We start from the raw sequence: 25700 nt of genomic DNA, 5'->3' as shown, positions 1-25700 counted from the left end.
TACATGGTAAATCTTTGAAAGGCAATGATCATCCAACAATGAAGAACTGTGAATGTATAAAAAGGGTAATGTGGAACTTACCTTATCCATGCTCTGCTTGAAGTAGCCGGAGGTTCTCTCCTTGACAATGTTGAAGAATGTCTCTCTGTCCTCGTTGTCAATGAGGCGGTCGTAGAACACGCGGTAGACCTCATGGATCCACAGGCGGATTAGCTTGTCTCCCTCCTGCTCACACAGAAACAGATCATACATAAATTATATATATATCATACATATATTAGTATTTTTATAAGGTAAAGTATTTAGTAAAAAATGTATATAGAAGTTGTATAAACGTTAACTATGAGCTGTTGTCGTCTGGCCTTGCCTGGAGGTGCGTGGGTGGGCTGAGCAGCACCCCGCGGATCACCCTGGCAAAGTCCCTGAGGTTGAAGATGTAGTGGGACTTGGAGGGAGTGGGCAGGAAACTCTCCATGGCATCCTGATAGACAGCCATGGTGGCCTGCACCATGATCTTCCCCAGTCTGGACACACAGACAACATACAGTGCATTCGTAAAGTATTCAGAACCCTTGACTTTTTCCACATTTTGTAATGTTATAGCCTTATTATAAAATGTATTAAATTGCTTTTTCCCCTCATCAATCTACACACAATACCCCATAATGACAAAGCAAAAACTGTGGCTCTGGCTGGGCCACTCAAGGACATTCAGAGACTTGTCACGAAGCCACTCCTGCGTTGTCTTGGCTGTGTGCTTAAGGTCGTTGTCATGTTAGAAGGTGAACCTTCGCCCCAGTCTACTTTGCTCCGTTCTTCTTTCCTTGATCCTGACTAGCCTTCCAGTCCCTGCCGCTGAAAAACATCCCCACAGCATGATGCTGCCACCAAAATGCTTCAATGTAGGGATGGTGCCAGGTTTCCCCCCGACGTGACGCTTGGCATTCGGGCCAAAGAGTTCAATCTTAGTTTCATCAGACCAGAGAATCTTGTTTCTCATGTTCTTAGAGTCCCTTTAGGTGCCTTTGGCAAACTCTAAGTGGGCTGTCATGTGCCTTTTACTGAGGAGTGGCTTACGTCTGGCCACTCTACCATAAAGGCCTGATTGGTGGAGTGCTGCAGAGAGGGTTGTCCTTCTGGAAGATCCTCCCATCTCCACAGAGGAAATCTGGAGCTCTATCAGAGTGACCATCGGGTCCTTGGTCACCTCCCTGACCAAGGCCTTTCTCTTTCGATTGCTCAGTTTAGCCAGGCGACCAGTTCTAGGAAGAGTCTTGGTGGTTCCATTTAAGAATGATGGAGGCCACTGTTCTTGGGGACCTTCAAAGCTGCAGAAATGTTTTGGTACCCTTCCCCTGATCTGTCCCTCGACACAATCCTATCTCGGCGCTCTACGGACAATTCATTCGACCTCATGGCTTGGTCTTTGCTCTGACATGCACTGTCAACTGTAGGACCTTATATAGACAGGTGCGTGCCTTTCTAAATCATGTCCAATCAATTGAATTTACCACAGGTGGACTCCAATCAAGTTCTGGAAACATCTCAAGGATGATCAATGGAAACAGGATGCACCTGGGCTCAATTTGAAGTTTGTTTCATAGCAAAGGGTCTGAATACTTATGTAAATAAGTTATTTCTGTTTTTTTAAATCTACAAACCTGTTTTCGCTTTGTCATTATGGGGTATTGTGTGTAAATTGATGAGTAATTCCTTTTATTTAATCCATTTTAGAATAAGACTGTAACGTAACAAAATGTAGAAACAGTAAAGCGGTCTGAATACTTTCCGAATGCACTGTAAGTCAGAGGTCAGAATGTATTCCATTGAGTGAGATGATCCATTGGTCGCACATATAGGCTCTCTCTGTCCTTTCCTCAACAGAGATTGTTGGTTACATAAATTGCTGGTTACAAGCCTTTTAGGGGCCATTTTAATTGAACAGATATCATTTTCATTTTCATTCCTTTAACAGATATTAATTCATGTCTCTGTTCATCACCAAGTTCATCACTCTAAAACATAAATGGGCCTTAGAACTGCATAGCCTCTCAATTCTAGGTTAGAATACCTTTAAGACATCTCACCTATAGAAAGCAGCATCAAATCCCTTGCCAAAATGCCAGTCGGTAATGGAGGTGAATATCTTGCTCAGCGTCTCATGGTCAAAGGAGTCGATAGAAACAATATTCAAATGGCGAGTGAAGCGGCCTATGATTTAAAAGAGAAACTAACTGGTAAACTTTTACAACAAAATTATATGCACATTGAGAAAACCTACCTACTTGAAAGGTAACACAATTTATGCATACCAAATCACTGAAGCAAAGGGTCTTGTTCAGTACGATCGAAATGGGAGAAAATGTTTTAAAATGGAGCGCTAATACCACAACTTTTTCAATAAGAAACGCAAATTGATGTGCCTTACTGAACACCACCCAGTACTGAAGTGCAAAGAAAGAGTACCTGTAATGTCATTCCTCCCCCCTCCAGGGGGCCCCATAGCGGATACGAACAGAATGTCCACAATGTCAATCCTGGAGGTGTCTTTCTTGTCGTACCAGTGGTAGTGGTCGATCCACTGCCTCAGCAGCTCGATGGGTGGCTGGGCGCCATAGATCTCCTTGGCAGGCATGTTGAGGTCATCTGATAGATCAAAGGTCACTAGGGTGAATCTCAATTGTATTTCCTTGATTACTCACATCCTCTCTCCTCACCCACTTTTTAAAATGTATTGGAGAAGAAAAGTCAAGGTTCCTCCCCTCTGACCTTCTTCAACAATGCGTTTTGAGCAGGGGAGAACGACTGCCCCCTCTCATTAAAGCCACAAAGTTCAAAGCTGACCGTGGTACTGCAGGCATTGTTTGCAGAAAACAGGATCCCCCATTATAGTGAATGGGAAAATGACAATCTTCGTGGATAATCTTTGTGTAAATAAATGAACAATTCCAAGACAAYCATGGTACCAACAATTGCTTCTATTACACCAGATGTATGTCCTTGAACCACACACAGAATAAGTTCTAAGGATAATTTAGTTGCTAATTGGAGCCTGCAGTACCTTGGTCGGCACTCGACTTGAAATACTCAATGAGAGGGCGCAGCACTAAGCTAGCCTGCAATGTCACATCCTGGAGTAGCTCAAACTGCGCACGTTATCTATCCATGAGATGCCATCTTAACCAACTTTTTTGGCTTCAAATGCGCTATTGAGTCTTCATAAAGGAATGAATGGTGTCACGTGATCAATGGCTTTGTCCATTCATATACAGTCATTGGCTTTGAGGAGGGGAGGAGAGAGGATGTGAGGAACCAAGGAACTGAGGATTCATAAACTCTTTGAGGTGAAATGGTAGGGGAGACACTGGCTGTGTCCAAAATGGCACCCTATTCCCTATTTCTTTTGAGGGGGAAAAGTAGTGCACTATATAGGGAATAGGTTGCCATGTCAGACGCACCTGTGTTAAGCATTGAGTAGCATGGACACAGTAACGTGCTCCACTGAGTGCCCTACTCATTCCTTACCCACGTAGACGACACACTTCTTTCCCATGGGTGGCCCGAACACGCCCTTCCTCCGGCGGTCCAGCTTGCCCATGATGATGTCCTGGGTCTGGTTGGCTGAGGTGCGTGCCGAGAAGTTGATGCAGTTAGGTGTGTAGCGCTCCTTAGGAAGCTTGAGCAGAAAGCTGTTGTTGATGACTGACTTGCCCGTGCCGGTKGGCCCCACGAACAGCATGGGCACCTCGTGGGCCAGGTAGGTCTGCAGGAAGAACAGCTGACGGGCTGTCTCCATGGTGGGGATGATCAGGTCTGACACCTAATAGTGGGAATAGAGAGAGAGAGAAGGGGAATTTTAGTTAAAGAGCATGACAACCTGGTTACTTGCATTTGAACCCCTCCAATCACTAGTAAACTGACAAGGAGAAGAGAGATTTTACAGAACATGGCCACCCAGTTACAGCTCCATTTGACCCCGTCAAGCAGTCACACTCTCAGGTAAACAACTGACATTGGCTCCAGCGGCAATAGTGGACTCCTCCTTGGTGATGGAATCAGTCCATGTATTCCACTGCCCTGTGCCCTGCTTGTGGAAGTAGTAGTCATAGATGGTGCCTACAGAGGAGGGGAAAAAATAAAAATATGACTAATTGTACCTTTGATTCTTTCACTTGCTCAATACAATAATGAATCAAATGCATTTCAAGGTGCTTAACAAATAAAATAATACAACGTGAAGAAGATAAAACAAAAAACGTTTCTGTGCAAATGTAAAATCAAGATAGACATCGATAAAATTAAGAGATTGAAATAGTAAAACAATAGTAAGATAACCGTGGATATGAGAGACTAATGCAGCAATAAATAAAAGGCGATAAAATAAGATACTTAGAAAGGGATGAATTAAATCAAGTAGATCATATGCCTAAGAGAACTACAAGCACCCTGGTTAAAAGCACGGCTGAAAAGTGATGTCTTAAGCAGCAACGCTTTGGGGACTGTTGTCAGGTATGGTTGTCAGTCACAGCACAACTCATTAATAGGGTCATGTCACCTCTCTCAGGGAAAACGTTGTTCTTGGTCAGTTTGACACTTTTGGGCCGGGGGTGGTTGTCATCCATGCCCATGATCAGGTTCCTGTAGAAGGCGTCAAACTTATTGCGGCTCTCCCCGTTGATGGTCCCGCCCACGCTCCACACCACAGCGAATAGGAACAGGCCCTGTAGCCACATGGTCACCTGCTGACTGGACATGGGCTCCGCGCCATCGGCCCCCGATGATGCAATGTCGTCTGGTGAAGCAGTACATGCGCAGCAACACGCACAAAGGAACGCGGTCACGCACATACATACAGTACATGCATTCAAGGTCATCAATCAATAAGAAAGGTCTTCTAAACCGTCTCCAGACAGATATAACACTAGTTTATGTTTGGACTTCATAGTTTGGACATTGTATGATGAAACAGCTGTGTGTTGGCTGACCTAGGAGACAGGTGTAGAGCCTCATCAGGCTGTAAGCCAGGTGGATGGGGGATGTCGACACCAGGAAACGACACTCTCTGGAGATGAAGTCCAGACAGGGCTGGACCAGCCAGTTGAACATGTCTACAATCTGCAGAAAGACACGAGACGGTGTGTCACACATAATACAATGGAAAGGGGATACCTAGTCAGTTGCACAACTGAATGCATTCAACCAAAATGTGTCTTATAACCCAGTGGACAAAGCGTGGTACAAATCATTGATTATGCTGTATGGGGATAATTATATATAGGAATATTCAAATTGACCTTCCTTAAGTAAAACAAAAAAGAAAAGTGTTTTTGTATGTGTCTGTTCTCACCAGGTCTCTATGTTCAGTGCTCAGGCTCTCAGGCAAGGTGTCCATGTAGGAGTCTCTGAGAGGGGCCCAGCCTAACTGGTGAGGCTCCATGTAGATCATACCACATCTGAAGATACAAGGACAGTCAGCCAGCCATGTACAATTCATTAAGGGGCAAATCCTAACATCCACCTAAGTCAAATGTTCACTTAGCTTTCCATTGACATTAATGGATGACTAAGTGAACATTCAAGTTAAGTGGGAGTTAAGATCCACCCCTAAAAGCAGAACAATCATTTCTTCATCAAAGTATCAACAACCAGCAACCAACTTGCTGTAATACCACTGGTTGACTCAACACCCAACCAGAACGGTTTGCTCCTTTCTTCCAGTCACAAAATACAGTAAGCCACAACATATTGAATTTGAGGACACTACTTCTCGAAAAAAAAACACCCCCACTCACCTGCTGACCGTAGCTGGGGAGGCCTGCTCCAGATCGGCGGTCTCAAAGATCAGACTCATCTTAGCGCTCATCTGGATGATCTCGCCACTCATCAGACACAGCTACAGAGAACAAAGTACAAAACCTACCTTAGTGTTTGGCACGAGACGAACAGGGCACTCGTTATTTAATCAATGGACACTGTACTACTGTCCAAAGAGGGCAAATCATGGTAAAAGGTGACTTGTAGTCACTGGAAGGAGTAAAAAGAAAACTCAATTTACTCAAAGCCGACATGTATAATGCTTACAGTAGTTACTTGTTATACGTGCGTATGCACCTCTATAACTTCATATTATAAAGCTTATATGTTATGTCTCCCTRTAACCAGATTTCCATCCAACCTTTTTATGAGAGTAAAGTACATGTCAGATATTTTTTTTTTTATAGAAACAGTGACTTTGTCGGTAAAATTTCYAAATGTCGACAAAACAAAATACGCTAGACAAGGTGGGATCTTTTTGTGTCGGTAAAATTAATTATGCGAGAAATGGCRGTGGAAACGCTTTTATGCGCAAATATTGATATAATAACCATCATACAGAAGTAAACTTGGGTTCACACTACGACTCGGGAAAGCATACAGTTTATTAGGCTACAGATGAAATAAGTTAGGAGGATGAACTTCACATGGTGGTGAAAGTGCACAGTGATGAGCTTGATGCTCCTTTCCAATAAATATTGAGGGACTTATTCTGGYGACATGATGATCAATGCTTGGCCTTTTATCCCCAATAAGTCAATTTGATGGAAAAAYATCGCTGGTGGGAAAATCTTTTTTGTAGATTTTAGAATATTTGCATGAAAATCTGTTGCCAACTGAATGGAAACCTAGTTAATGAAGCTAACTCCTTACCTTCTTGTTGTCGTCCAGCACGGTGTTCATGTTCTCGATCCACACCGCGTCGATGGGCCCGTCGAAGAGGATCCACTGACGGTCGTCCGAGATGGAGACGGCCTGCTCCCTGAAGGAGACGGCCAGCACCCCGTCTGACCACTCGTGGCTGACCRGGTCGAAGCAACCGTACAGCTGGCCCATGGTGATGGCCTTGGGGTTGATGATCCGGTAGTCGACCGCAAACTCCTCCATCAGACCAGCTGGGGGTAAACAGGATGCCAGAGGATGGAAACATGGTGACCATAAAAATTGAATATATATCATATTTTGGTGCAATTTATTTGTTGTTGCCAAAACTGACGCTACTTATGGCTTGATAATGTGGACTTTCGATGTCATAAAGTTGCTGTCTGGTAGGACTAACCTTCAAACAGATCACCCAGGGCCCCAGCCAGGACTTTATAGGCAGAGGTCTTCCCACCCAGAGGGTCTCCCACGATCATGAAACCGTGACGCACCAGCATCATATCATACACCTACCAACACGAAAGAACCAAAGGGAGAAATTCTTACAGCATTGATCCTTATTCAACCACAATGTCTTCGAATAATACGTGAGCTTGAGACATCAGTGTCACTGAGAAGGACAGAGAAATGCTGCCATTTTGTTTTTGGATTACCTGGATGATTTTGCCAATGAACCAGGGCACGGGCTGGAGCTGGAGCTTGGTGATGTTGTCATTCAGGGCCTGCATGAGAAGATCGTAGTCTGGTTTGGGAAGGACCACCCCAGGGAAGAGATCTGATATGATACCCTATGGATACAATTCAAGCATACAGTCATGTGTGAAAGACTGAGAGATAGCATAAAATTACTCAGTTTGTAATGATGACATTGGTGCATAGGTGCATAGTGTTACCTAGTGTTGATTTTTCAGTGTAACATTTCTACTGTTAATTCCGGAGTGAATTTAGCACTGTAAATGTTAAATTAACACTTATCGGTGTAAATGAACCCCAGTGTTGGTTTTAATAACAAGAGTTAAACTAAAACCACACCCATCATTATCAGATTTCTCAGCATGCGCTTATTGCAGGTGTATTTTAAGAATTGTTTATTTCAATATCTATGTTTTTGCATGGTTGATGAATTTTTAATTGAACTAGGCAAGTCAGAACAAATTCTTATTTACAATGACAGCCTAGGAAAAGTGGGTTAACAGCCTTGTTCAGGGGCAGAACGACAGATTTTTACCTTGTCAGCTCGAGGATTCGATCAAGCAACCTTTTGGTTACTAGCCCAACACTCTAACCACTAAGGCTACCTGCCGTATGCTACTGTAATATAAATAACATACATTTTTCTATACTAATCCAATCTGTTACTGGGGCTTGTTGCACCCGTTACTGAAATGGTTGTTCCAGTTAAGATGCTTTAGGAAATCTCATATCTTATTCTTCCCAAACCTGGCAGTCATTCTGAATGCAGGTTGTAGGTGAATACAAATATTTGAGATCCCCACTCTGGCTGGATTCTAATAGGAATTACACATCACGTTGCTAGCCAGCATAATGTGACTTGATGTGACCTGGAAACAATGAGTTTGAGGCAACTGTATTAAGGTAGAACTAGGCCCTCAAAATAAGGCCTTATGAAATACTGTATGTATTGTAATAATTACATTTTAATGATAACATATGTGCTTAGGATCTCATCTGGTAAAGGCCACAGGACTGAACATGAATGAATGCAACCACCATTTCTCTCTCACTAACAAATACAGTCATGGGTGGTAACTCATCACTCGAAAGRCACACTGGGAAATGCAAAGTGGTAATTTTACACTGAAAAGTGTTGACCAGTATGGACACTGGAACAGTGTTAAATTTAACTCTCAGTGTTGATCTAACACTGGAGAATTTGCTGTGTGACAATGATGACATTGGTTACCTAGATAGAGAAATCATGTAAAAAAAACTACCTGATAAGATATACAAAATCAGGGTATACCAAGTCAGTGTGACAAAGCTGAATAATGCTGAAACATAAGCAACATTACTTGAAACAGAGGCACATCCTGGGCCAGAAACTTGGCCATGTTGACGTCCATCAGTGCCCTGAGCAGCAGAACACTCTCGTTCTCCTTCGGGTACTTCAGTTTCAGGTTCCCCGCGGCAGTCAGGACTGATTTCACAGCGCGCATACCATAGTCGTAGTGATGCTGCGAGGACAGCTGCTCTGAACACAGGCGGTAGGTTGCCACAATCTTCCCGGCAAGACTGATAGGAACACCAAGAATTTTTTTTTTTTTGAGTCAACGTGAGAAGTTAGAGAACTATGYATGACAAGACAACCACAGTAGATTAGTTATATATCAGTATGATTCATACCTGCGAGACTCGATAAAGCCCACGGAGTAAAGTGAGATCTCACCAATGAGACCATAGTCAGGCACCATCATAGCCACYGTACGGAAAAGAACCTGCAAGAGAAGATTGACAGCTCCACACTCCCAATCTTATTGTTTTTCTTGCAATAAACCTAATGCTAAACTAGTTGAACTATACAATGTAAATTGTGACCTATCCCTTTTAAGTTTGAAACAACTACTGTTGATCCTATAGTCAGTGGTAGGTGTACTGTACCTTGAGGTTGTCTGGGAGCTCGGCCCTGCCTGCATAGCCAGGGTTCATGGTGATGAAGACGGAGCAGGTGGGATTGAGGGACAACTCGGTCCCCTCRAACATGAAGGTCTTCAGGTCCCTGGCGATGGCCTGCTGGATACTCAGCACCTGCTGGGCCACCACAGACAGCACCTCCACTTCGATTCGGTTGAACTCGTCGAAGCAGGCCCAAGCCCCGGACTGTGCCAGTCCTTTGAAGAACTTACTCATGGCCTTGTAGTCCAGGCCGTCAGAGCAGTTGAACACCACACACTGAGAGAAGCAAAGAACAAGACATAACAAATCAAATTGTAGTGAATGAATGCAATTAAATATGATACCTGAAGACTGAACAAACTTTGGGTGAAAAGTTAAGACATAGTAATGCATTAGTAGGGCTCTCGAGTGGCGCAGCGGTCTAAGGCACCGCATCTCAGTGCTTGAGGCGTCACTACAGACACCCTGGTTTGAGTCCAGGCTGTATCACAGCCGGCCGTGATTGGGAGTCCCACAGGGTGGCGCACAATTGGCCCATCGTCATCCAGRTTTGGCCGGTGTAAGCCGTCATTGTATATAAGAATGTTCTTAACTGACTTGCCTAGTTAAATAAAGGTTAAAAAATACAAAAATAATCATGTACCTGCTTAGCCAGAGCTTTGGCCAGATCCTTGGTGGTCTCAGTCTTGCCTGTCCCTGCAGGGCCCTCGGGGGCTCCTCCCAGGTTCAGCTTCAGGGCACCCATCAGTGTCCTATGGGAACACATAACATGCAACCTCCGACATGACTGTTCTCTTTTCATAGACATAGAGTACCTTTCAATATCCTTACGGAAGAAAGTTATGTCCAGCAACTGTGCCCATGTATGTATCATTGCATTATAACCATGGTCATGACTATGTTAGTGGTAAGTCAACCAAGTCGGGGGTTACAGTTGATGACTGACCTATAGCAGCGGTCAGTGAGTGGGGTGATGACCAGGCGGCCGGAGTTGCCCAGGTACTCGTAGCCGTACTTGACAGTGGTGGTGATCATACGCAGGCGCACGTCTCCGTCCTCCCAGAAGTACCTCAGCTGACTGATCCAGGAGAAGTCATTCAGGGAGGAGATACGGTCCTCAGCCAGTTTAGCTACCACGTCCCGAGCTGGGAGAGAGAGGAGAGAGTGTGTGAGTGAGAAAAAGTGTGTGTGTGAGAGATTTGGCACCGACTTCCTCTGGGGTGAACTCAGAAGAAGAACTAATATAAAGGAAAAAGTGGRACATACCGTGGACATCAATGACTGTGAGAGATCCTAAGGTCATTCTGGCCCCTCCATTCAGCTTCCCACGCACCAGCTCCACAATGTCAGCTATTTGGGCATTGCTCTTATCCACATAGGCCTTAGAATGGATCAACATATACAGTACCAGTCAATAGTTTGGACACACCTACTCACTCAAGGGTTTTTCTATATTTTTACTATTTTCTACAATGTAGAATAATAGTGAAGCCATCACACTATGAAATAACACATGAGGGGTAAACTGGTGTGAGGGGTAAACTGAAAATGAGCTGTTATAGGCAGAGGTTTGGAACTCTCTTATTGGTCTATTAACTAATTTACCACCTGGTGATGTCATCAGGTAGGCCAAAATTCCCACCAAACAAACAGCTCTTACACTAAATGACCATTATCATAATTTTCACAATTGTGCAGTATTATTCCAACCTCATAGTGTGGAAATATACAGTACCAGTCAAAAGGGGTTTTCTTTATTTTAACTTTTTTTTACATTGTAGAATAATAGTGAAGACATCAAAACTATGAAATAACACATATGGAATCATATGTAAGTAACCAAAAAAGTGTTAAACAAATCAAAATATATTCTTCAAAGTAGCCACCCTTTGCCTTGATGACAGCTTTGCACACTCTTGTCAGTCTTTGGTCTGATGAGTCCAAATTTGAGATKTTTGGTTCCAACCGCTGTGTCTTTGTGAGACGCAGAGTAGTTATTGATCTCAGCGTAGTTTGTGAGGCGCAGAGTAGTTATTTATCTCCGCATGTGTGGTTCCCACCGTGAAGCATGGAGGAGGAGGTGTGGTGGTGCTTTGCTGGTGACACCGTCAGTGATTTATTTACAATTCAAGGTACACTTAACCAGCATGGCTACCACAGCATTCTGCAGCGATACACCATCCCATCTGGTTTGCGCTTAGTGGGACTATAATTTGTTTTTCAACAGGACAATGACCCAAAACACACCTCCGGGCTGTGTAAGGGCTATTTGACCAAGAAGAAGAGTGATGGAGTGCTGCATCAGATGACCTGTCCTCCACAATCCCCCGAACTGAACCCAATTGAAATGGTTTTGGATGAGTTGGACCGCAGAGTGAAGGAAAAGCAGCCAACAAGTGCTCAGCATATGTGGGAACTCCTTCAAGACTGTTGGAAAAGCATTCCTCATGAAGCTGGTTGAGAAAWTKCCAAGAGACAAGGGGGGCGTTTGATCAGCAACTGGGTCAAGTAGGCGGGGCTACATTAGGTGAATAAGGATGTAGAGTAATACCACTGAATTTCGAAACACAGAGGCGCAACATCGCAAGACTTCCAGGAACGCTTGCGAAGCAGACCAAGCAGACCAAGCAGACCAGGCTGGGGTTTGTGGTTAGAGAAGTCAATGAGAGAAGTGAAACATTCTTACTTGGGCTCCCGAGTGGCGCAGTGGTCTAAGGCACCACATCTCAGTGCTTGAGGTGTCACTACAGACACCCTGGTCCATTTAAAAAAAAAATCGAAGGTGTGCCTTTGATTTGACAGCCTGCACATGCACAGTTCGACGCAAGACGACTGTCAGACCCGATGACGTGTTTCTGTGCATGAGCTTAGCTAGCCAACGTCGCCTTGACTTGCCTACAAGAGTGATCAGGGATTTCTATAGGAGATGCAGTTTCTGCCTATCTTCATACTGTACTGTCTTTGGTAATGCTATGTATTATGTGACTCACGTGCAGGGTATTGGTCTCGATGGCCTCAGAGACCTCACTGGTCCAGAAAATGGACGAGGCACAAATTACAACCTGACCAGGCCACTGCAACACCCATTTTTTCCTGGGGACCTGYAAAATAATCATGCATAAAAAATAAATACAAAATAATACATTTGAAGTGTAATTGTCCAAAAACATTTCAATTGACATTTTTTACATTTTCTAAATTGTATTTATGTCTTCACTGTACCTCGACATACTGGTCCACTCCTTTGTGGATGACATCTCGAACGCTGGTCATCATCATGCTTTCCACCTGCTGTAGCCACTTCTCCACCATACCCTGCATGGGACCACACCACACAGTCACATCACCGTGTGTGTGTGTGTGTGTGCCTGAATGCATGTGTGTGTGTGTCCTACAATAGTACCTTAGCTTTGGCAGGGTAGAGCTTGGTGCTAAACGGCACTAACTCCTTCTCAGAGCTGATCATGCCAGTGATCTCCATGTCCTCGGTGAACTCCAGCTTGGCGATGCCCTCGAAGCACTTCTTCAGGTGGGGCTGGACACGCCTCGGGTCCTTTGTCTCTGACAGGATCTCCAACAACTCATCGTTGGACAGGAAGAAGAACCTGTGGATTAGATTCAGTCAGAGGTGAGTCCGAGATGGCAGCCTTATTCCCTATGTAGTGCACTATAAAGGGAATAAGGTGCTCTTTCAGACACATCCCCGGACTCATTGCATTTTGATTGGAGCATAAGCCATTCACTGTGATTGAATTGAATTGAGATGTACCCAGTTAAATACTAAATCAGTTAACAGTTCTGACAGTTCTCCAAGGGCATGACTCTTCAAGGGCTAAATGGGCTACACAATCTTAACTCACAAGTCTCCCATAGACATGAATACATACAAGATTGACGTAAATGCTAAAATACACACATTTCATGTGAGCATTAACATACAGTGGTACTTACACTGAAGAGTATGTCAAAGCGAGAGGCAATGTCAAAGAGAATGTTAATAGTTGTTYGAGTTACCTGGGGAAGAATAGTCTCTTTTTCTCCAGGTAGGTGTTGAGGCCTCTCTGGATGTCCTCCAGAAATACATTGGCCTCCTCGAGACGGCCCAGCATGTTGGCCTGGTCTGTAGCCACCAGCACACGCGTGTCCTTCATCTGAACACACACATACAGGGTATTGGTCAAGATAAGGAAATCCCCACACACATATAGGCACGCACACACACGCACACACAGTAATTTCGGAGGTGTGTGTGTCTCACCGCCTCAGCGATGATATCTTTCCAGTATCGGTCCACGATGGCAAACTTGCGTCCCTCCTCAGGCATCTGGGCKATGATGTCCTCAGAGCTGAAGATGGGCTCCAGGTAGAGCCAGGTAGCTTGACACTTCAACATGGAGTCCAAGATGTCCTGCATCGTCAGCAACTTCTCCTCCCATTGCTGAGAACGGGGAGGAGAAGGGAAAATAGAGATTTGAGATTGAAGTGAAAAGGATAAAGAAAGTGAGAGGTAAGAGAAAGAAGAAAGAGGGAGTGAGAAAAACAGAAAGATTTAAAAACCCTTAGAATGAATGTACAATACGAACGTACATTACAGGAGAACATTGGCTAGTATCAATTTTCATGGCCATGAATGATCTCAACTGGGATGTCACCCAATCCAGTAGACCAGAGATGACAGGTGGCAGTGTGATGATCCTACCTTACAGTCAGCCTCTATGGGCTTGATGAAGGGTGACCCTCGCATGGTCTGGGTCTTGATGACGTGGTCGTCTAGGAGCACTTGGATGTCGTCCACAGCAGATACAATACTCGTACCCTACACTCGCACACACACACGCGGAATAAGAGATGGCTTCTTTCCACACCCAACATCACACAGCACACATCAAACTGAACCAGTCTGGCCTATTAAAGGCCCAGTGCTGTAAAACCATGATTTCCTGTGTTTTATATACAGTATCAGTCAAAAGTTTGGACACACCTACTCATTCAAAGGGTTTTTCTTAGTTTTTACTATTTTCTATATTGTAGAATAATAGTGAAGACATCAAAACGATGAAATAACATATATGGAATCATGTAGTAACCTAAAAAGTGTTAAATATTTGAGATTCTTCAAAGTATCCACCCTTTGCCTTGATGACAGGTTTGCACACTCTTGGTATTCTCTCAAACACCTTGTCATGACTTTTCATCCTGAGTGAGGATCAAAGAGAGCCCCCCCACCCCCCTCTCCCACCAGAGAGGAAGGGGGGGGGGGTATTATGATTTTAACGACCTATCATAAACTTTCTCTCTCTTGCCTTTGCAGTATTGAGAATGGAATGTCTGAGTGTTAGAATAGAGAGAGACTTTGCAGTACTTTAACATCAAAAGATTGGATATTGAAACAATATTTCTAACATAAACAATGTGGGGAATGGTTGGTGGGGATCGAAACAATAATCATGTCATATAATTTAGCATTTTGTGATGTCATTACGGATGGTATAGCAAGATAACTGTATCTTTAAGAGCTTTCACGGTGTAGTTATCAGATTTGCATCTAAATGTTGTAAAACTTATATGATTAAATATGAAACTAGTTGTGAAAAGATTAAGTGTGATTTTGGCCTTCTAGATGAGAATTGTTTTTCATGTAAGCTTTTGCCGAGTCAGTGACCACGCTCACGTGAGCACAGACATTATGGCAACGTGATGGAACCGCCCTCCAAGGCGAGTGCATAAAAGGACTGCTAACGAAATTTACAACAGACCAGTATGCGTGCAGCGCGAGCTGAATACGTTGAAATGGTTGCAATTTAAATACAGACTAGCGTGACCGACAGCGTGAGCTGAATGTTACGAAATGGTTAAGATCCTCTGAAACTCGACGAGTGAAGAAGGCAAAGACTATACCAAATATTCTCAGTCTGCAGCTGGGTAATGTAATGTAGTCTAGAACTTTGACAAAAGACACGAGAAGGATCCCATCAAGCAACCATTGGAACGTCTGAAGGATCCATTCTAACAAACAGAACAAAGCAGCCTACTACAACTTAACTGCCATCCAGGACCTCTACACCAGGCGGTGTCAGAGGAAGGGCCAAAAAATTGCCAAAGACTTCAGCCACCCTAGTCATAGACTGTTCTCTCTGCTACCGCACGACAAGCGGTACCAAGTCTAGGTCCAAAAGGCTTCTTAACAGCTTCTACACCCAGGCCATAAGGCCATATGGCTACCTGGACTATTTGCATTGTCCCCCTCCCATCCCCATATCTACGCTGCTGCTACTCTCTGTTTATTATCTATGCATAGTCACTTTACCTCTACCTACATGTACATATTACCTCAATTAACAGGTTCCCCCGCACATTGATTCTGTACCGGTACACCCTGTATATAGCCTCGTTACTGTTATTTTATTGTTGCTCCTTAATTATTTGTTATTTGTTATTTATTTATTTATATATACACATTTTTTAAATTATATATATTCTTTTTATTTTTTAAATATTTTATTTAACTAGGCAAGTCAGTTAAGAACAAATTCTTATTTACAATGACGGCCTACCCTGGCCAAACCCTAACCCGGATGACGCTGGGCCCTATAGGACTCCCAATCACTGCCGGTTATGATACAGCCTGGAATTGAACCAGGGTCTGTAGTGACGCCTCTAGCACTCTAGCCTTAGACGGCTGCACCACTTCAGTTAATTTTAGTAAATAGTTTAACACTTTTTTTTCTTCGTAAAACTGCATTGTTGGTTAAGGGCTTGTAAGTAAGCATTTCACTGTAAGGTCTACTACACCTGTTGTAATTGGCGCATGTGACAAATAAAATTTGATTTAACTTGCTYGGGCCAAGAAACACAAGCAATGGACATTAGTCATTGTGAGACGCAGAAGTGAACGGATGATCTCTGCATGTGTGTCTCCCACCGTGAAGCATGGAAGAGGAGGTGTGATGGTGTGGGGGTGATTTGCTGGTGACATCGTCAGTGATTTATTTAGAATTCAAGGTACACTTAACCAGCATGGCTACCACAGCATTCTGCAGCGATACGCCATCCCATCTGGCTTGCCCTTAGTTGGAATATAATTTGTTTTTCAACAGGACAATGACCCAAAACACGTACAGGCTGTGTAAGGGCTATTTGATGAAGAAGGAGAGTGATAGAGTGCTGCATCAGATGACCTGGCCTCCACAATCACTCAACCTCAACCCAATGGTTGGGATGAGTTGGATTGCAGAGTGAAGGAAAAGTAGCAAACAAGTGCTCAGCATATGTGAGAACTCCTTCAAGACTCTGAAGCTGGTTGAGAGAATGCCAAGAGTGTGCAAAGCTGTCGTCAAGGCAAAGGGTGGCTACTTTGAAGAATATATTTCGATTTGTTTAACACTTTTTTGGTTACTACATGATTCCATATGTGTTATTTCATAGTTTTGATGTCTTCACTATTATTCTACAATGTAAAAAAAAGTTAAAATAAAGAAAACCCCTTTTGACTGGTACTGTATATTTCCACACTATGAGGTTGGAATAATACTGCACAATTGTGAAAATTATGATAATGGTCATTTAGTGTAAGAGCTGTTTGTTTTGGTGGGAATTTTGGCCTACCTGATGACATCACCAGGTGGTAAATTAGTTAATAGACCAATAAGAGAGTTCCAAACCTCTGCCTATAACAGCTCATTTTCAGTTTACCCCTCACACCAGTCCCAGACAGTCCTAGCAAAATTCTTGCTTGAGAAATTGCTCTTGCTAAGAAGCTATGTTAAAACAATCACAATAAGGTACTTAATTGTTACCCAGAAATTATTTGATATTGAGATAAAAAACAGCTGCATTGGGCCTTTAAGAAAGTTGATCCTGTCTAGGGTGTAATAGTATCTAATATTGGCATACTTGATTACTTTTTAATAATTTAAAAGTCCAGATGGCAAATTCTGTAATTAGTTAATACCTGTCTCTTATACACATCTAGATGTGTATAAGAGACAGGTGTGTGTGTGTGTGTGTGTGTGTGTGTGTGTGTGTGTGTGTGTGTGTGTGTGTGTGTGTGTGTGTGTGTGTGCTTTCGCGTGCCTGCTGCTGCTTACCGTGTCTCTGTAGGCGGTGAAGGCAAAGCGGAGCTCAGCCCATTCAGCCTTCATTTTCTCCATGGCCTTCTCCAGAGAGTACTCCTTACTGGCAGACGCCCCTATCTCCTCAAGCCTGAGAGTCGAGGCAGGAAATGTCAGAGACAGCTTCACATTGTACAGCAAATCACAACATAACACATTTATGGAAAAGAGCAGAAACCCACTGAAAACGGTAATATCACTCGGGCTGGGACGATACCAGTATCGCAATATTCTTTCCGTAGCAAAAATTAAAACACGAAGCAGACCATACTCTTTGGTCCTTTATAAACCTGCTGTATGTAAAATATTGTGTGCTATAGCTTGGAAAATAAATGGATGTGACTCTGGATGACAACATAATGATGTTTGTTCCCAATATTAGGGCTGGGTTCCTAAAGAAGTAAAATCCGCTTTGTGTTTTGTTTCCTTGCCACGGTATTAATGAGTAAGGTGCTACTGGTATAATACCACATTGAATCTCATTATGGTAATAAAACACCAATACAGTCCCTGTTTCTCACCAACAATTATTTGGATTTCAGGTCCCTCCTATCTATCGCAATGCTAAGGCAGAGTGTAGTGTAGGAATGAGGGGTTCTTACTTGTCGGAGAACTTGGACAGGCCCAGCTCCACCATGTTAAACAGTGAGGTGTCCACATCTGGCTTGACATCGAAGCCCACGATGGTGCTGATCTGAGAACAGGACACAGAGAAGCATCAATTATTCATCTCAGCTTCATGGATCACAGGTATGCAGGACTTACTGACCATCTTATCTGAGGTTGAACTGTCTGGTACTGATAAGAGTTGTACTGTGGCTACTGACTGTTTATGAACACAACGTTTTTCAAAAAATAACTAAATGTGACCCGTTTTCAGACTAACTCCAATTTTAGGACAAGCTGACACTGTTGTGTAATGTGTTATCATACATAAATCCTTAAAAACACATGATATTCTGTCTCCGTGTTCAGTGTTGGTGCTCTGCTTCAGAGCTCCAGAGAGGGAGGGTCAGGGTACTGACCCTCTCCCAGTGACGGTCCTTGATGCCTGGATTACAGATGGTGGTGAGGATGGGCAGGTGCTGCTTGAACTTGTCGATCTTGATCTTGAAGCTGTCGGCTACGCGGCGCGGCCCTGGCAGGTCGGAGAAGGACTTGGTCAGCTTGTACATGGTCCTCCACATAGTGACCAGCTCTTCTGAGATCTTCTCAGCATTCAGGTGGAGGAAGGGACCTGGGGAGTGAGGCGCAAGATGAGAAAGTACACAAACAAGTAAGCAAACAAACAATCGTTTCGGACCACAATGTGTAGAAACAAAATATATAGTTATTAAGGCAGTTCTTTCGATTAAAAATCTTATGCGTGGAACCGTAAAGTTGTAATACCAGTTGACATTAATCATAAAACTATGATACATCTTGATAAATGTTTTACAACATGGCATAGTTCTGTACCGTTCATCCAGATCTCTGATTTGTTCTGGAAGTTGAGGGAGTTGGTCCACAGCTGGTCATAGGGCTGCTTGTTGCCCATCAGGGTCTGCAGCATGGGAAACTGGCTCTGCTCCTTCTCCAGCAGAGTCTCCTCTTTGTTGATGTCCTGGAGGTGAGCGGAGAAGGCGACAAACCAGTACCATATGAAAGTCATTCAGTAGCAAAAGCAGCAAACACAGCAACAAAACCCACAAGGTGATCCGATGGCTGACAAATTCGTTTCACATATCGCTCCTCATTACAAGCAGTTTCAGTGAAGGCAGGTCCAAACTGAGTTAGTGAAGTGAAACAATTCTTAAACGATTCTCCTTTCACTCACGTCCAGTTCGGTGACGGCGGCGTCCAGACAGGAGGTGAGCTCGTTGAGCTTCTCCACGTTGTTTTTCATCTCCTCCAGACTCATCAGCTCCTTCTTCTTGAAGGCCTCCACCTCCTTCCCCACACACTGCAACATCTGGTCAAACTCTGCTGTCCTGAGGAGGAGAGACAGGAGAGGAGACTCAGCATGAGACATAAGACGTCTGTGGTTTTGGTCTAGTATTTCTGTTTTGGTTTAGTGTGCATTTCACGAAGAGTATTAGGGCATTACGGTGAAGTTTGAAGAGTGTGAAGAGAAAGAGGGCAGGGAGAGAGAGAGAGAGAACAAAGAAGTGAAAGAAAAGAGAATAGAAGAGAAGATGTCTCCATGCAAGGTTTAGTATTGGAGGTTCCGGTTGTAAAGTTGACATGATGGTTCGGGATGAGGATTAGCCTTATTAGGGTCAGGACTGTCAATATGTACTGGTGTGTAGTTACCTCTTGAGGAGGTGGTCTTCGGCATGTACTCTCCTGGTGGCCAGACGGCTCTTACTGATCTCAAACACAGCCAGGATCTGCTCTGGCCAGTGGAACACACTACTGTTCAACTTCACATCATCGTCTGGAGAGAGAGAGAGCACAGAGATATCATGGTAGGTATAGAACTAAACATGCAAAACCTCCACCACAATAAGCAATAACACTTCAAAGGCGTTATCCATAAGATTTCAATTCAATTCAATTGAAATCTTATGGATAACACCTTTGCGATCCATAAGATTTTCCCATTTAAATCCCAATGCAGAAATGTGTTTCCTAGAACGACAGGTGTTCTACTCTACATGACCAAACAACATATCTGCTCAGTGCATCTCAATTCTATGCCCAAATCCCCAACTGTAAACAACTATCGACAGAGGTCCTCCATTACGCACGAGGCAGGGTGGCGTAGTCCAAGAGGAAGCTGAGGCGGTTGGCAGCCTCGTTGATCTCATCTTTCAGCTTGTGGACGGTCACCTCGCTGGTRTGCTTTAGGTACTGGTTCAGGGCCACCAGCTCCTCCGTGTTGCCTGGGGCCCCTGTGATGGTTGCAGCGATCTCGTCATAGCGGTGACAGATGCTAGAAAAAGAATATAGGATTTCCGATTATTTTCTTCCAACAGTAAGGGAGATTTAGCTCTTTGTTATAAGTCAAACACTTCAAAGGTAGCAGTAACATTAGTACACAATAGTAGGAGCATTACATCATTGAGTCAACTGTGAATGAGTGGATTTACCATCCAGTCATTTTTGTGTAAAGTGTGGCCTTATGGGTAGTGTAGTTCTATCTAAAACATAAGGAGTTCTTCCCTCTCTCACCTCTTGTTGAGCTCTCGGTTCTCGTCCACCTCGAAGACGATGAGCCTGTCCTTCAGCCTCTCAGCGCGGTCACACAGGTCCTTGTTCAGGCTCAGAACGTCCAGGCAAAACATGGACAGGGGCACCGTGATGTGCATTGAGGCAATCTCCTTCCACAACTGCTGCACACCCTCGATTTTCTGAGAAGGGGTGGGTAGAAGTAAGTGTTCTCATCCAATCTCCAAATTCGCCATTCGAATAATAGCCTCTATTTTCAGCTTGACAATGCAATTCATGTTAAATTGTTGAATATTTTTTACGTTATACAGTACCAGTCAAATGTTTGGACACACCTACTCATTCCAGGGTTTTTCTTTATTTTTGCTATTTTCTACAWTGTAGAATATTAGTAATGACATCAAAACTATGAAATAACACATACGGAATCACGTAGTAACCAAAAAAAGTGTTAAACAAATCAAAATATATTTTATATTTGGCATTCCTCAAAGTAGCCACCCATTGCCTTGATGACAGCTTTGCACATGTAACAGTATAACTTTAAACCGTCCCCTCGCCCATACCCGGGCGCGAACCAGGGACCCTCTGCACACATCAACAACTGACAGCCACGAAGCGTCGTTACCCATCGCTCCACAAAAGCCGCGGCCCTTGCAGAGCAAGAGGCAACACTACTTCTAGGTTTCAGAGCAAGTGACGTAACTGATTGAAACGCTAGTAGCGCGTACCCGCTAACTAGCTAGCCATTTCACATCCGTTACACACACTCTTGGCATTCTCTCAACCAGCTTCATGAGGCAGTCACCTGGAATGCACGTCAATTAACAGGTGCCTTGTTAAAAGTTAATTTGTGGAATTTATTTATTCTTAATGCGTTTGAGCCAATAATTTGTGTTGTGACAAGGTAGGGGTGGTATATAGAAGATAGCCCTATTTGGTAAAATATCAAGTCCACAATTATGGCAAGAACAGCTTAAATAAGCAAAGAGAAACAACAGACCATCATTACTTTAAGACATGAAGGCCAGTCAATCTGGAAAATTTCAAGTGCAGTTGCAAAAAACCATCAAGCACTATGATGAAACTGGCTCTCATGAGGACTGCCACAGGAAAGGAAGACCCAGAGTTAGCTCTGCTGCAGAGGATAAGTTCATTAGTTACCAGCCTCAGAAATTACAGCCCAAATTGTGAGGATCGACGCTGGAGACGAGAAGCAAGTACAGGGAGTAAACATTTAATAAACAACCGACATGAAACAGAACATGAACAGCGTCTGGACAGGGGAAAAATAACGACATCAACGACAATAATGCTGACACGGGGAACCAACGGAGGAACAGACAGATATAGATGGGGCAATCAAAAAAGTGAAGGAGTCCAGGTGAGTCCAATGAGCGCTGCTGCGCGTAAAGATGGTGACAGGTGTGCGTAATGAAGGCAGCCTGGCGCCCTCGAGAGCCAGAGAGGAGGAGCGGGAGCAGGCATGACAGTACCCCCCCCCCTCTAGGGGTGCCACCCGGCGTCCCACCTGGGTGAGCCTGACGGGCCGGCCGAGGCATGGGCACTGGACAAGCTGGCTGAGGCGTAGAAGACTGACGAGCCGGCAGAGGCGTGGGAACCTGACGATCCAGCTRATGCGTGAAAGCCTGACGATCCGGCTGAGGCGTGGGAGCCTGACGAACTGGCTAAGGCGTGGGAGCCTGATGGGCCGGCTGAAGCATGACGTGGGGTGGGCGCCTGCCAAACCGACCGATGCAAGAAGACCTCTCGAGCCAGCTAAGGCGTGGAAGCACGACGAGCTAGCTGAGGCACTAGCGGTTCCATCGGCGATGGCACCAGGACCCGACGTCACCAACCAAAACAAAAAACAAAAACTCCCTGATACTTCCTTTAGTGGTGTCAGCATTCTGTGAGGATCGACGCTGGAGACAAGAAGCAAGTACAGGGAGTACTTGTTTGGGATAGGGGGCAGCATTTTCACTTTTGCATGAAATGCGTGCCAAGAGTAAACTGTCTGCTACTCTGTCCCAGATGCTAATATATGCATATTATTAGTAGTATTGGATAAAAAACACTGAAGTTTCTAAAACTGTTTGAATGATGTCTGTGAGTATAACAGAACTCATATGGCAGGCGAAAACCTGAGAAAAATCCAAACAGGAAGTGGGAAATCTGAGGTTTGTAGGTTTGAGGTTTGTTTCAAAGCTTGGCCTACCGAATACACAGTGTCTATGGGGTTAAGTTGCACTTCCTAAGGCTTCCACTAGATGTCAACCGTCTTTAGAAACTTGTTTCAGGCTTCTGCTATAAAGGAGKGGGGAATGGGAGCTGAATGAGTCAGTGGTCTGGCAGAGTGTCTCAGGCTCGTGATGCACGCTCCCGACAGAGTTAGCTCTCGTTCCAGTAAAGACAATGGAATTCTCCGGTTGGAACATTATTGATGATTTATGCTAAAAACATCCTAAAGATTGATTCCATACATCGTTTGATATGTTTCTACGACCTGTAACGGAACTTTTTGAGTTTTTGTCTGGACCTAGTGCTCATGAAGATGGATTACTGGGCTGAACACGCTAACAACTAGTGGCTATTTGGACATAAATTATGGACTTTATGGAACTTTATGGAACAAATCAGTCATTTATTGTCGAACTGGGATTCCTGGGAGTGCATTCTGATGAAGATCATCAAAGGTAAGTGAATATTTATCATGTTATTTCTAACTTCTGTTGACTCCAACATGGCGGAAATTTCTTTGGCTGGATTTGGCTGGATTGGGCTCTGAGCGCCGTACTCAGATTCTGCTTTTCCCGTAAAGTTTTTTTGAAATCTGACACAGCGGTTGCATTAAGGAGAAGTCTATCTTTAATTCTGTGAATAACACTTGTATCTTTTATCGATGTTTATTATGAGTATTTCTGKGATTTCTGTRGCTATCTGCAAGATCACGGATGTTTTGGAATCAAAACATTACTGCACGTAACGCGCCAATGTAAACTGAGATTTTTKGATATAARTATGCACATTATCGAACAAAACATACATGTATTGTGTAACATGATGTCCTATGAGTGTCATCTGATGAAGATCATCAACGGTTAGTGATTAATTTGATCTATATTTYGGCTTTTTGTGACTCCTATCTTTGGCTGGAAAATGGCTGTGTGTTTTTTTGACTTGGCTCTGCACTAACATAATCATATGTTGTGCTTTCGCTGTAAAGCCTTTTTGAAATCGAACACAATGGGTAGATTAACAAGATGTTTATCTTTCATTTGCTGTATTGGACTTGTTAATGTGTGAAAGTTACATATTTCMMMAAAATATTTTTSAATTTCCCGCRCTGCCTTTCAGCGGAATGTTGTCGAGGGGTTCCGYTAGCGGAACGACTGCGCTAGAAAGGTTAATAAACAACGGACATGAAACAGAACAGGAAAAGTGTCTGGACAGGGGAAAAATAACGACATCAATGACAATAATGCTGACACGGGGACCCAACGGAGGAACAAACAGATATAGACGGGGCAATCAACAAAGTGAAGGAATCCAGGTGAATCCAATGAGCGCTGCAGCGCGTAATGATGGTGACAGGTGTGCGTAATGAAGGCAGCCTGGCACCCTCGAGTGCCAGACTTGGCGGAGGCAGACGTGGCGGAGGCAGACGTGACACAAATAAATGCTTCACAGAGTTCAAGTAACAGACATCTCAATATCAACTGTTCAGAGGAGACTGCGTGATTCAGGCCTTCATGTTCGAATTGTTGCAAAGAAACCACTACTAAAGGACACCAATAAGAAGAAGGTACTTGCTTGGGCCAAGAAACACGAGCAATGGACATTAGACCGGTGGAAATCTGTCCTTTGGTCTGATGAGTCCAAATGTGAGATTTTTTGGTTCTAACTGTCGTGTCTTTGTAAGACGCAGAGTAGGTGAACGGATGATCTCCACGTGTGTGGTTCCCACCGTGAAGCATGGAGGAGGAGGTGTGATGCTGTGGGGGTGCTTYACTGGTAACACTGTCTGTGATTTATTTAGAATTCAAGGCACACTTAACCAGCATGGCTACCACAGYATTCTTCAGCGATACGCCATCCCATCTGGTTTGCGCTTAGTGGGACTATCATTTGTTTTCCAACAGGACAATGACACAACACACCTCTAGGCTGTGTAAGGGCTATTTGACCAAGAAGGATAGTGATGGAGTGCTGCATCAGATGGCCTCCACAATCACCAGACCTCAACCCAATTGAGATGGAAAAGCAGCCAACAAGTGCTCAGCATATGTGGGAACTCCTTCAAGACTGTTGGAAAAGCATTCCAGGTGAAGCTGGTTGAGAGAATGCCAAGAGTGTGCAAAACTGTAATCAAGGCAAAGGGTGGCTATAAAATGTATTTTGATTTGTTTAACACTTTTATGGTTACTACATGATTCCACATGTGTTATTTCATAGTTTTGATGTCTTCACTATTATTGTACAATGTAGAAAATAGTAACCCTTSAATAAGTAGGTGTGTCCAAACTTTTGACTGGTACTGTAGGTCTACTAGTAGTGTTTGAAGGAAGGAAGGCAGAGAGGCAAATCTACCTTAGTAAAACCTTGCAGGGAGTGTTTTTCTTTGAGAAACGCCACTATATCCTGCTTTGCAGTGTTGTCTAGTAGGTTGCTGTACTTCTTATACACGTTCAGGTACCTGGAGATCATATTGAAATATTGCAATGAGTAATTTTCTTAAAAGAGCCTTCATCCACCAAACAGGTTAACATAAAAGTATTGGAAGAAAGTAGAATGTCAGATAGTTGACTCAAATTTAGGTAGTATAGGTTTAGTTATGTCCCCATACTTCTTTGGTCCCACAGTGTTCTTCTGGAAGATGCTCTTGGCTCTGTTGATCAGGTCTGTGACCAGCAGCTCGTCAGGTCTGACGGAGTGCAGATAAAGGCCTTGTCCCTGGATTTCTGGGAACAGGTTACACTCCACCTGTACAGAGAAGACCAGACAAACTGTCAGTCACAATCCTTTCCATGCTAAGCACCAGAACAGATTAATTATATTTGTTTTTTTGTAGATAGAGGTCACATTCAATGGGTACAAATGTGAATAAGC

At 43.8% G+C, this 25700-nt stretch overlaps 1 protein-coding gene across 1 annotated transcript in view; it reads right to left on the bottom strand.

Moving 5' to 3' along the window:
* Positions 1–25700, bottom strand: part of dnah3 (dynein axonemal heavy chain 3) — a 52530-nt gene that overhangs the window by 12259 nt on the left and 14571 nt on the right. The window contains exons 10-44 of the mRNA XM_070448299.1: positions 25438–25574; positions 25182–25287; positions 20595–20773; positions 20171–20355; positions 19734–19857; positions 19258–19411; positions 18900–19044; positions 18467–18678; positions 18044–18135; positions 17418–17532; positions 14030–14146; positions 13589–13768; positions 13345–13481; positions 12734–12935; positions 12553–12645; positions 12321–12431; positions 10597–10711; positions 10277–10475; positions 9974–10082; positions 9316–9606; positions 9061–9152; positions 8730–8949; positions 7350–7484; positions 7094–7205; positions 6688–6929; positions 5793–5893; positions 5348–5453; positions 4986–5115; positions 4556–4792; positions 4013–4116; positions 3526–3820; positions 2467–2646; positions 2088–2211; positions 368–524; positions 82–225 (exon numbers count right to left, since the gene is read on the bottom strand). Of these exons, the coding sequence (XP_070304400.1) occupies positions 82–225; positions 368–524; positions 2088–2211; positions 2467–2646; positions 3526–3820; positions 4013–4116; positions 4556–4792; positions 4986–5115; positions 5348–5453; positions 5793–5893; positions 6688–6929; positions 7094–7205; positions 7350–7484; positions 8730–8949; positions 9061–9152; positions 9316–9606; positions 9974–10082; positions 10277–10475; positions 10597–10711; positions 12321–12431; positions 12553–12645; positions 12734–12935; positions 13345–13481; positions 13589–13768; positions 14030–14146; positions 17418–17532; positions 18044–18135; positions 18467–18678; positions 18900–19044; positions 19258–19411; positions 19734–19857; positions 20171–20355; positions 20595–20773; positions 25182–25287; positions 25438–25574 (5382 nt within the window). The remainder of the gene's footprint in view (positions 1–81; positions 226–367; positions 525–2087; positions 2212–2466; positions 2647–3525; positions 3821–4012; positions 4117–4555; positions 4793–4985; positions 5116–5347; positions 5454–5792; positions 5894–6687; positions 6930–7093; positions 7206–7349; positions 7485–8729; positions 8950–9060; positions 9153–9315; positions 9607–9973; positions 10083–10276; positions 10476–10596; positions 10712–12320; positions 12432–12552; positions 12646–12733; positions 12936–13344; positions 13482–13588; positions 13769–14029; positions 14147–17417; positions 17533–18043; positions 18136–18466; positions 18679–18899; positions 19045–19257; positions 19412–19733; positions 19858–20170; positions 20356–20594; positions 20774–25181; positions 25288–25437; positions 25575–25700) is intronic.

Source organism: Salvelinus sp. IW2-2015, linkage group LG18 (assembly GCF_002910315.2).
Source record: "Salvelinus sp. IW2-2015 linkage group LG18, ASM291031v2, whole genome shotgun sequence".
Taxonomy (NCBI): domain Eukaryota; kingdom Metazoa; phylum Chordata; class Actinopteri; order Salmoniformes; family Salmonidae; genus Salvelinus; species Salvelinus sp. IW2-2015.
Note: the sequence above shows the minus strand (reverse complement) of the source record. Positions and strands in the feature narration are given on the sequence as shown.